Source organism: Uranotaenia lowii, unplaced genomic scaffold (genome assembly GCF_029784155.1).
Source record: "Uranotaenia lowii strain MFRU-FL unplaced genomic scaffold, ASM2978415v1 HiC_scaffold_420, whole genome shotgun sequence".
In the NCBI taxonomy this organism is placed as follows: Eukaryota; Metazoa; Arthropoda; class Insecta; order Diptera; family Culicidae; genus Uranotaenia; species Uranotaenia lowii.
Genome location: NW_026598335.1, coordinates 21982 through 34000, shown reverse-complemented (window position 1 = coordinate 34000; position 12019 = coordinate 21982). Strand labels below are relative to the sequence as shown.

Here is a 12019-nt window from a genome sequence, read left to right as displayed (position 1 = left end):
TGAAGGTGTCCAATGGAAGTAACTCATTCTTGATTGGATCAGCATATATACCACCGGAAAAAAGTCAGGATAGCTCAATTATCGAGTTACATGTTGATGCGTTATCAGAAGCTAGAATACAACACCCTTCAAGTAGTATTATTTTTCTTGGTGACTTCAATCAGCCGCAATTGTTGTGGATTCCTGGACCAAGTAACAGCATGGTGTTGGATTCTTCCTCATTATTGAACACTGCTAGTGCTCAACTCTTGGACGGAACAACATTGAATGGAATGAATCAACGAAACGGGATACGTAACTTCCAAAATCGAACGTTGGATTTGGTTTTTTCGGATGAATCTATTATTATCAGCTCCATAATCGAGGCCAGCGATGTCGTCGTCCCAATAGACATGTATCATCCTCCTTTACAATTTGAAATTTCGTTCCCGAATCCCATTGAGTTTGTAGAGGTTTTCGATACATCTGCTCGTGACTTTAGTCGTGCGGATTTCGATACAATCAACCGTGTTCTCTCTGAATATGATTGGTCTAATTTCCATAGCTGTACTGATGTTGATATGGCTGTTAGTACTTTTTGCGCAATTTTGGATGATGTTTTTGACCAATCCGTACCCCTGGTGCGGCCTCCTCTTCGACCTCCTTGGACTAATGCTCACCTGAAGCGTTTGAAACAGACACGTTCGAAATTGCTGCGGAAGTTTTGTAATTCCAGGTGCCCATTTACAAAAATCAAACTAAATGATGCTACAAAACGATATAGGATATACAATCGACTTTGCTATCGCCTTTATGTAAATCGCACTCAGAGTAAACTTCGGCGTAATCCAAAACAGTTCTGGAAATTTGTGAACTCCAAACGGAAAGAATCCGGTCTTCCTGCGATACTCCAATTAAATAGTAGATTTGCTACGTCACCTGCTGAAAAATGCAACCTTTTTGCAACGCACTTCTCCAGTATCTTTTCAGTCGAATCGCCAACTGCCGATCAGCTAAACGCTGCCGTCACGCGATTACCCATTGATGTTCTGGATCTGGACGTTTTTGCTATTAGTGAGGAAATGGTCTCAGAGGCTATCATTAATTTGAAGTATTCCACTTCATTCGGACAAGATGGAATACCAGCGTGCGTATTGAAAAAATGTCGCAATTCACTGATAAAACCTCTTACCCACATCTTTAATCAGTCCCTGGTACAACAGAAATTCCCTTCCATCTGGAAAAAATCGCATATGAGTCCAGTCCACAAAAAAGGCGACAAACAAGATGTTCTTAATTACAGAGGTGTCACATCGCTAGCTGCATGCTCAAAGGTATTGGAGAGGATCGTCAACGATGTTATGTTCTCAGCTTGTCGGAACTGGATCTCTGAGAATCAGCATGGATTTTTCCCTAAACGATCGGTAACTTCAAATCTAACAGTTTTCACATCCTTCTGTATATCGAAAATGGATGGCGGCAAACAAATCGATGCTATTTACACAGATATATCAGCTGCATTCGATTCAGTGAATCATGAAATCCTCCTGAAAAAATTGCAACGCTTAGGATTTTCCGAAAGACTGTGTGCATGGATAAAAAGTTACCTAACGAATCGCCGATTAGCTGTTAAAATTGGTTCTGCTGAATCTTTTGATTTCATTCCAAACTCTGGCGTACCACAAGGCAGCAATCTGGGTCCATTACTGTTTACGCTGTTCTGTAATGATATAAATTTGCTACTCATGGGATGTGGCGTTCTCCAGTATGCAGACGATCTAAAAATATATTTAGTTATAAACAGTCTAGCTGATTGTTACGCGTTACAACGCTTCCTGGACATAGTAGTGAGCTGGTGTGCCTGTAATTTATTGGTTTTGAGCGTTTCGAAGTGCTGTATTATAACATTTGGGCGCAGGAAACATCCGTTCTTGTATAATTACAATATACTGGGTGAGCAGTTGCATCGTGTGGAGGAAATAAAGGATCTTGGCGTCTTATTGGACATTCGTATGACTTTTAAACGTCATTACTCTGTGGTACTTGAAAAGGCAAACCGCATGCTGGGATTCATCATACGTTTGAGTAAAGAATTCACCGATCCGATCTGCTTGCGAGCTCTGTATTGCTGCCTGGTTCGATCTATACTGGAATCGGCGAACCTGGTATGGTGGCCTTTCGAAGCTGCTTGGATTACGCGTTTTGAGGCCATTCAACGACGATTTGTGCGTTATGCTCTTCGTGAGCTACCCTGGGAGAATCCTTTAAACCTGCCACCTTATGCCCTGCTTGGTCTCCAGACGTTATCGAATCGTCATTCCATCGGCCAATCTCTATTCGTGGCAAAGATTTTACGGAACGAAATCGATTGCGCATGGCTGCTTTCCCGATGTAACATCTATGCACCAGAACGAACTCTTCGCAATCGAAATTGGCTCTCTCTGGAATCAAGAAGTACACGCTATGGCAGCAACGACCCTCTACGTTCCGCAATAACATGCTTTTTACGTCATTTTACACACTTTGACTTTAATGTATCCGTTTCAATTTTTAGACGTCGGATTGAATCTGATTTAAGCGTACAATTACGAAACTAAGAATGCCTATAATGTTATGTACAAATAGTATTAAGTAGATCATTAAGACACCTATGTCAGATGATATTATTTTCAATAAACAATAAACAATAAACAATAAATAAGGAGGATTCAGGATGCAAAATGGTAAGTGTAAGTTAATAAATACTGAATATTTAAGTGAATTCAAGATTTTCTAAAACGCTTGTATAGTTACAGGACCACGGCCGACGGATAGATTTCCAAGTCTCTCGAACATGGAGAAAGATGCGCAAAGTAACACCTCCCCAAATCCCGCGGTCGTATTTTTTCGGCCCAATCTTCAACGGCAATCACCAGTCGGACCAGCCAGCAGCTGGAGTGGCTTTCGGAAGTTTATTGACCGGCCCATGGAGAATGCGAAACTTTGTCAACGATAACAAGGACCCTACTCGGTTAAAGTGAACCAGTGTTTTATGTGTTTGTGAATAAAAATGAATTTAAGAACTAAAATTGTATCTTTTTATTATTCAAACTACTAATAGGAACTTCGAAACAACAGGGTAAAAATCTTCCAATTGGAATAAATGGAAAATGGTTCAATGAATAAATGCTTTTAAATCTATATCTAAATTACCTTTGAGCAAATATAATAACTTTAAATCAAATGAAACTGGTTTTTGTATCAAAGCATTAATATTTTCAATCTAAGATTTTCAAAAGAAAAAATCTCTGAAACAGAGAAAAAAGCATTTGAACCAAAGGATTTTTTATTTATATCAAAACCATAGGAAAAAATCCTTTGTTTTTGCAGCACTTTCCTTTGAAATAAAAAATCTTTGGTATAAGAACACACCCGAAGTTGTACACGTCCTGATAATAACTTGTCGCCAGTGAGTGTCGCTAGTAAATGTCGCCAGCGCTCATTGACGATATTATGCATGCAGAAAAAATCCAAAATATGAGCGCTAATAATCATAGCAGCTTTGCCTACTAGCGACACGTCGCATACGTCGCGACGTTGAAAATAATAACGACGCAGCGCGAGTTTCCTAGGAGACTTGAAGCATGCGATTGATGGCCTAAGGAAAATGTAAAGTGAATAACATAAACAATGTTCGAGTACTACTGTTACTTCAAATAAGGCTCGACACTAATTTTCGAGAGCAGTGTTTATTACAGCAGCTTCAAAGCTAAAAATATTCGACTTTTAGTTTACATTTTTCGGTTAAGTATTAAAATCTATCTTACATTTTAGTGCGAGAATGTCGCCTGTGCTTCGCTACTCGATTGCTTTCGAACCCGGGTCTATCCGAGCCAGAATACGGAAATCACTAACATGGAACAAATAACTGTATTAAGATTCGAATTTCACTTTCAGTTAGATAAAGCAAAAAGAACTTACGGTTAGCTATGCTCTGAATTCTATCAGGCAATTCGTCGAGTGCTGCCGAAATCGAGTGGTATCGGAACGGTATCACTGTTTCAACAATCGATAATTAGCGAAATTCTATCCTAACAATCAAGTATCAAAGACAACTTACATTAAACGAGGCACTAATTAATCTACCTGGCAAAGTATCGGTGGTTCGGAATGGTGGGATCACTGTACGAATATTAACTGCTTATTAGCTTTCGTCAGATTTCATAAAAGGAGCAACTTACGGTTGGAGAAATCGGGGTCTTGTTGCACTTCAACAAGTGATACCTTTCCTACGGGAAATCACCGAAAAAAGCCTTAATTTCACGACAAACAAATCACTTATTACTTGCTCAAACAAGACGCGCACAAAAGCCGGGGAAATAAAAACAAGATGGTTATCCCAACAAGAAAAAAGGTCGTCATACACGGTGCTGGTTGTTGACAACCTAACCAATGCTGCCAGTGGTGCCGACATCCTCCCCCGGGTGCATCTCAGCAGTCCCTGAGACTGCACTGCTTTGACCATTTCCGCTACTCACGTCCAGTCGGGCTAGGTAATGAAGCGCTCGCTTCAACACTCCATTCGCCGTCTCCACCACTGCTGTACGGGCCTGGCCATCGGATCCGACGAATATCTCCACCACACGTCCTCGTACCCAGCCGTTGCGGGTCCTTGGGTCCGCGATCAATACCAAGCTGCCAACTTCAATCGGTTCCGCCTCTTGGAACCACTTGTCCTGCCGCCGTAAGATAGGAAGGTACTCCTTCGTCCAGCGTCTCCAGAAGATATCGAGTTCCCGTTGAATAAGACCCCATGTTTCCCGAAGGTTCCGTTGTTTTGCAATTGGAACTGCGGGTTGTTTAATACCGTTGGAACTCCCCAACAAAAAGTGGTTCGGAGTAAGTGCTTCAAATTCAGCGGAATCTAGGGGAAGGTAGGTCAGAGGCCTTGAATTGATTATGCTTTCTGCCTCCACTATCAAAGTATTAAGCCCCTCGTCGTCTAGTTTACCCTCAGAGTACCCATCTTCAATTGCCACCTTGACAGATCTCACCAGTCTTTCCCACACGCCCCCCATGTGTGGTGCCCCCGGAGGATTGAACTTCCACTTAGTATCGGCATTCGTGAAAGTGTTGGATAGTCCTTGGTTGATCTGTTGCTGAAGTATTCTTGACGCCCCAACGAAGTTCGTCCCGTTGTCGCTGAAGAATATAGCCGGTGCACCGCGGCGTCCCACAAACCGTCTGACTGCAAGGATACAGGAAGATGTGGAGAGTGAGGACACCGCCTCAAAATGCACGGCTCGCACGGTCATGCAGGTAAAGACCGCTATCCACCTCTTCACGTTTGACCGACCGATTTTGACGAGAAGTGGGCCGAAATAATCCAACCCCGTGTAGGTAAACGGGCGCTCTCGTTCAGCTAGCCTAGCTGGCGGTAATGGAGCCATCGGTGGGATGGACGGTTTGGCTTTCCGGACTCTACAGGCCATACAGCTTCGGCTAATGCGTCGAGCAAAGGTACGGAGGCCAGAGATGGAATACAGCTGCCTAACCTCGTTGACGACGGTTTCGGAGTTTGCATGGTTGTAGCGTCGGTGATAATAATCCACGATCAACATCGTCACACGGTGCTTCTGCGGTAAAATTACCGGGAAACGGACGTCATAGGGAGCTGATTTCGACTCACGAATTCTGCTATTCTCCCGGAGCACACCGTTTTCGTCGAGGAATGGTACAAGTCGTGTGATCGGGCTCTTTTCCGGAACGTTTTCGCCTCGCTGTAGGGCAGCGATCTCCCCCGGGTAGACTTCCAGCTGGACTTGTTTGTAGATGGTTTCCATGGCCGCTATCAGCTCTGGTTGTTCGAGGATTTCAAGGCTTCCAGATGATTTGTAGAAACGACGAGAAAGACGGAGAATGTAGGCAACTGTTCGGTAAAGCCGCTCCCACTTTGAGAAAGGACTGAAGTCGATCACAGGTTGATGAACTCGATGTATAAGTACAGTCGCTCGTTTCTCTTCGTCAGTTGTCTGAACATTCGTCGACGATCCTGGCCAGTTTTCCTCCGATAATCGTAGAAACTCGGGTCCGCTAAACCACAACGCATCCTCCTTGAAGTAGGGTCCACATCCCCATTTGGTAGCTTCGTCAGCAGGATTCAGTTTCGACGGTACCCACCGCCAATCCGCAGCCGTAGTGTGTTCCAGGATCTCGCCTATCCGATGTGCCACGAACGGTCGATAGTTCCTCGGGTCTGCGTTTATCCACGACTGCGCAGTTCGGGAATCGGTCCAAAGAACGTATCTCGTTATGGGAATGCCAATGTGTTGTAGAATGAAGATCAGCAATCGAGTTCCCAACACACAGCTCTGCAGTTCCAATCTGGGAATCGACATCGGCTTGAGTGGCGCCACTTTCGCCTTCCCGGACACTAGCTGACACTCCGCTGTTCCATCTGGCCTGATAATTCGGATGTAAGCCGCACAGGAGTAGGCTACTTCACTGGCGTCCACGAAGATGTGGATTTCTGCGTTTTTATAGGTTTCAACTCTCGCGTCAGAAAAGTAGCAGCGCGCTAGCCGTACGTTATCGATGAAATCTATCATACGGGTCCACTCCAACCACCGCTCGAAGATAGCGTCGTTGACTGCTTCATCCCATCCGCTTCCCGCTCGCCACAAGTCCTGGATGAGCACTTTACCGTGTATTAGAAACGGTGCCAACAGACCCAGCGGGTCAAAGAGAGTCATGACGCACCTCAAAATCTGCCTCTTGGTTGGTCTGGATTCAGTTCGTAGAAGTTCCCTCACTTCGACGCTCATTTGGGTCGAGAATCCGAGTTCGTCTGTTGACGGTCTCCACAGCATGCCCAACACTCTTGCTACCTTTTCCTCGGTTATCCAGTTCAGGGTTTTGTCTTCGTGATTTTCTGCTACGCCGAGATATTCGAGAACTGCAGTACTATTCGATCTCCAATTATGCAGAATAAAACCACCGTTGCGCTGTACTGTTCGAAGGTCTGCAGCTACGCTCTTGGCCTCTTTTTCATCTCCGAAGCTCTCGAAGTAGTCGTCGACGTAAGTTCGAGTGCTGATTGATCTTGCCGCCTTGGGAAACTGCTTCTCGTGCTGTCTCGCATTCAGTTTTTGCACGTATTGTGCCGAGGCGGGCGAGCATGTGGCCCCGAACGTTGCCACGTCCATAAGGTAGATGTCCGGTTTTTGGCTTGGATCCGAGCGCCACAGAAACCGTTGGGAGTTCTTATCCGCTGGCCTTATCTGGATCTGGTGGAACATCTCCTTGATGTCGCTGCTAACGGCTATTCGGTACAACCGAAACTGGAAAAGCACTCCTAGTAACGACGACAGCTGATCTGGTCCCTTCAACAATTGGCTGTTGAGTGAAACGCCATCGACTTTGGCCGCCGCATCCCAAATGACTCGTACCTTCTCCGGCTTCTTAGGGTTTATCACCGCTCCTAGCGGCAGGTACCAGATTCGGTTCCTATCTGCAGTCTGTAGCTCTTTCGGAGTTGCCTTGTGCGCATATCCTTTGGCGACATATTCAAGAACTTGCTTATGGAGATTTTCTTTCAGCCTTTCGTCACGGTACATTCTTCTTTCTAGGCATTCCAAGCGCCGCTTGGCCATGCCGTAGCTATCCGGGAGGACAACGTCGTCTTGTGCCCATAGTAGTCCTGTCTCGAAGCGATCGCCAACACGTTTCGTAGTATTCTCCAGAATCGCTAGCGCTCGATTATCCTCCTCTGTCTGCGGCTTCGATATCGCTGCTCCAACATCGTCGATAATAAACATCTGTTTCACTAGGATGTTGAGCGATTCATCTGCTTCACACTTGCAGCTGTGAAAGTTGAAAGATGTACTGCTGCTTCCGCTACGCCGACCATAGACGCACCATCCAAGCCGTGTTTTTGTCGCAATAGGTCCGGATCCATCACCTTCTCTTGTTTTCAGAGGTACCGCCAGACGAAGATTGTCAATCCCGATAAGAATCTGCGGCTCGGCGTTACTGTAGCTGGCCAACGGAACTCCACGGAGGTATTTGTACTTCAACGCTGCCGCCTCCGCCTGGAAACTCTGCTTCGTTAAGTTCAGACATCCCACTGTCCGAGCGTTCGATAAGATGTACCGCTTCTCTTTATCGGGACCCGAAATCTCGAAGCTGACGATGCGTGAATCGTGCTCCACTCGCGACGCATTCCCTGTCCAGCGTAAGCAGAGAGGTTGAAGACTTCCACCCAATCCCAGCTGTTTCGCTAGTCCGTCCTCTACGAGCGTCAAATCCGATCCCTCATCTAGGAACGCAAAAGTATCTACCGTCCCAGACTTTCCGTATACCGTAACAGGCACAATACGGAAGAGTGTTCCTGAATCTTGGAAGCGGTGAGTGTGGTTCTCAGCAGTCTCTGTTGAGCTTTTTTCCGGCGAAGAATGTAGTAACGGATTATGTCGATATTTACAGCCAACGATGTCACACTTGATGCCGCTTCTGCAAGGGCGCCTACCGTGGCTGCACAAGCACGAAAAACAAAGATGCCGTTCACGAATGAGTTTCCAACGCTCGGATACCGAAAGGGCCTTGAACTTGTAACAATCCCTAACACGATGACCGTTCTTCCCACAGCAAACACATTCCAAGACTTCGGAGTTCTTCTGCTTCTCCGCCTGCGCTTCCACCTTGTTCTTCCCTAGATCATGCTGCTCGGGCGATGAATTGTGAGAGTTCACAAACCCTCTAGACTTGCTGGGCTTCTCACGGTTGGCTGTCTTATGCTGCTCAGGTTTGAATGGAATAACACTCGCTGCATCCCGGACAATCCCGGCCATGTAATCTCCGAAGATCTTCAAGTTCACCACCGACAGGTTACGACGATAGGTAGCCCACTGCAGTTTCTGATCATCCGGTAATTTGGCAATCAACTCTTGAAGCAGTTGAGGATTGCATAACTGGTCATACTCATTGGCTGCCTCGATGTGGTGACACAGCGCTTGCACGGCTGTTCCGAATTCCATCAATCCTTCCAGCTTGTCCACTCGATGTACCGGAATCGCTCGCACCTTCTGCAACAGGTTGTTGATCAACAGGTCTGGCCTCCCATACCGCAACCGCAACGTTTCGATCACATGAGGTATTGTGGCCGGAAGAACTAAACTACTCCTCACCACCTCCAAAGCTTGTCCCTTCAAGCACCGTTGTAAACGCAGCATGTTTTCGCCATTTGAGAAACCGCACACCGCCGTTGTGTATTCGTAGTTTGCAATGAATATCGGCCACTCCGCTGGATCACCGGAAAAGTAAGGCAAATCCCGTGAAAACGACTGCCTGGCTGCTAACTGCTGGGGCGTCAAGCTCGTCGGCGCACCGAAATCGTTCCTTGGAATACACTGAACTTTGGTTCCATCACTTCGCGGGATTGACTGGGGCAAAACGTGTTCATTTGACTGGGAGGTTTGGTGGATTTGTGTTGGCTGACACGTCGTAATGGGCAAAGACGTCAAAGGTGGCAAAGAAGGAATAGTTGGTACAAAATTATGTTGCTTAGCATGAGGCACCAAATTGGGCAGCGGATGCGTTAGCTGTTCATGCATAAATTGCTGCGGCACTCCTGTTTGTGAGGGCAAAGGTTGTGCAATTGTTCGAGCGGAAGGCTGATACGCTATTTTTGGGGGAACATCTGCAAAACTAGACACGGACTGCTGAACCATCTCTGTCAATGGACTAGAATTTTCGAAAAAATGTTGCCGATGTGCAGTCTCCGCGTTAAAAAATGTAGATTGATAGTGGGGTTCAAAATTGATCACATTTGTATGGGTGGAGCGCGCGACCATATTGCGCTGCTGCTCTAAAATGAGGGGTTCTGGGGGCGCGACATGGTTTCGCTGCTGCCCAATTACCAAGGCTGATTCATATGTTGTGGGGCTTTTAATATTTGTAGCATAATCAAAGGCTTGACACTTACCAAGTGGTCCAATACTTCCCTCTAACTCAGGAGCTTCGATGGTTACCGATTTCCTTTTCGGCACTGTCCCGGTGAGTGACGTCAAAGCATGTTGACCTGTCTGCTTGGCTGCCATGTTGCTACTTGCTGCCGGTAGTGCGAGCTGTCGCCGCTCAGAACCCGGCTGGGCACCTACCGGAAGAACGTCGTTCGTTCCCCCAGTCGTCAAAGTTGAAAACAATTCTTCGCACTGCTGAAGTTGGTTCCGAAGACTCATCAGCTGTGCTTGCGTCGGTTGGTGCTCATTTGCACACTGTTGAATTTGTCGCTGCATCGCCACGAAGCATTGTGACATTCCGTCTCGCAACGCCGCAGCATCCGCAGCTGTTGGAGGAGCAGGTTCGCCACCCACTGCACCAGCAATTGGGTCCACGTGTGCCACCCACTCTGCCGTTCGTTGTTTGCCATGTTCCCTCCGGTTAGAACTGGTTTCCTTCATCAGCGCATCCTGCTCGTCCAGGAAACGTTGGCGCATATCCAGCGCCACTCGCTGGAGCTCGAGTTCCTGTCGTTCACGCATCCGGCGCAACGAATCCGCTCGGCTGGATACGGATATCTTGCTGTTAACGCTAGGGGCTTTCTTCCGGAGGATACAGTTCCGGCATTCCCAATCCCGGTCCTCTATTGATGCGCCAACACCAGCACAGCCATAGTGCCACCAGGTTGAGCAAGTATCGCATTGGCACATGTCATCAAACGACTCCGATTTGTCGCAAACCTGGCAGTTGGTCAGCTTAGAGTCGTCTACCTTCGATGCACGCGATTTTCTCGAAGTTCTTCTTCGTCGACCATCATCTTTTCCGACACCACTCATCATTTTGGATAAAATCTTTGAAGAATGTTACTTCAAATAAGGCTCGACACTAATTTTCGAGAGCAGTGTTTATTACAGCAGCTTCAAAGCTAAAAATATTCGACTTTTAGTTTACATTTTTCGGTTAAGTATTAAAATCTATCTTACATTTTAGTGCGAGAATGTCGCCTGTGCTTCGCTACTCGATTGCTTTCGAACCCGGGTCTATCCGAGCCAGAATACGGAAATCACTAACATGGAACAAATAACTGTATTAAGATTCGAATTTCACTTTCAGTTAGATAAAGCAAAAAGAACTTACGGTTAGCTATGCTCTGAATTCTATCAGGCAATTCGTCGAGTGCTGCCGAAATCGAGTGGTATCGGAACGGTATCACTGTTTCAACAATCGATAATTAGCGAAATTCTATCCTAACAATCAAGTATCAAAGACAACCCGAATACGAAAATATTGTAACATAACAGTTCCTGTAGTAGTTATAAAACGATTCGAAACAGAGTAAAAAAACGTTTAGAAAATGATATCTGAAATCATAAAAAACATTGCACTTATCTTGAATTCCAAAACGACGGTCTGTTGAATATGGCGTTAAGTTATGTTACTGTTTAAAACTATTAAAACCTCTATATGGAGGAACTGTACTACAAACAGTTTAAATAACGTCCAGAAACTATTCTTGGCAAACGTATTCAGACAACCAAACTGTTAATAACACAGTTTTTCGAAGAGTATTGTTTTAACTAAACTTTAATGATAACAGTTTTCAAACGATTTAACATAACGTACTGTTTGTAAATTTGTTCGAATATACTGTAGTATTTACAGTCTGTTTGAGAATAAAAACGCTAGTGAGTACAGTACCAATAAAATATAACATTTCGAATATTTTTATAAAATTTCTTTATTAATTATATTCTTTATTACATTTAAAATTTGATCACTTGCACATTAATTTCGCACTTCACTTGCACTATTTTCCATTTTCAAAACATCGAAATAGGTATCTCCCCTATCCGATTTTCTGTCCCGACAGCCAGCGTTCTTTCTTCGAAAAGTAGGTGCCGCATGCTTCCTTTTTCTCTCAATACAGCTGAAAAATACAAATCAATTATAACTAAACTTATTAACATAAGACATAATGTTAAAAGCTTACCTTTCTTTGGGATCTTCAAATCACTTTTCCTTAAAAAAGGGTTCAATTTGTTACGCGTCAGAAAATTTGTCG

The 12019-nt window shown here is 45.2% G+C and overlaps 1 protein-coding gene across 1 annotated transcript; it reads right to left on the bottom strand.

Moving 5' to 3' along the window:
• Nucleotides 1-4403: 4403 nt before the first annotated feature.
• Nucleotides 4404-10796, bottom strand: LOC129760095 (uncharacterized). Its single transcript, XM_055757667.1, has one exon. The coding sequence runs from the start codon at nucleotides 10794-10796 to the stop codon at nucleotides 4404-4406; it is 6393 nt and encodes a 2130-aa protein (XP_055613642.1).
• Between the last annotated feature and the right edge of the window lie 1223 nt (nucleotides 10797-12019).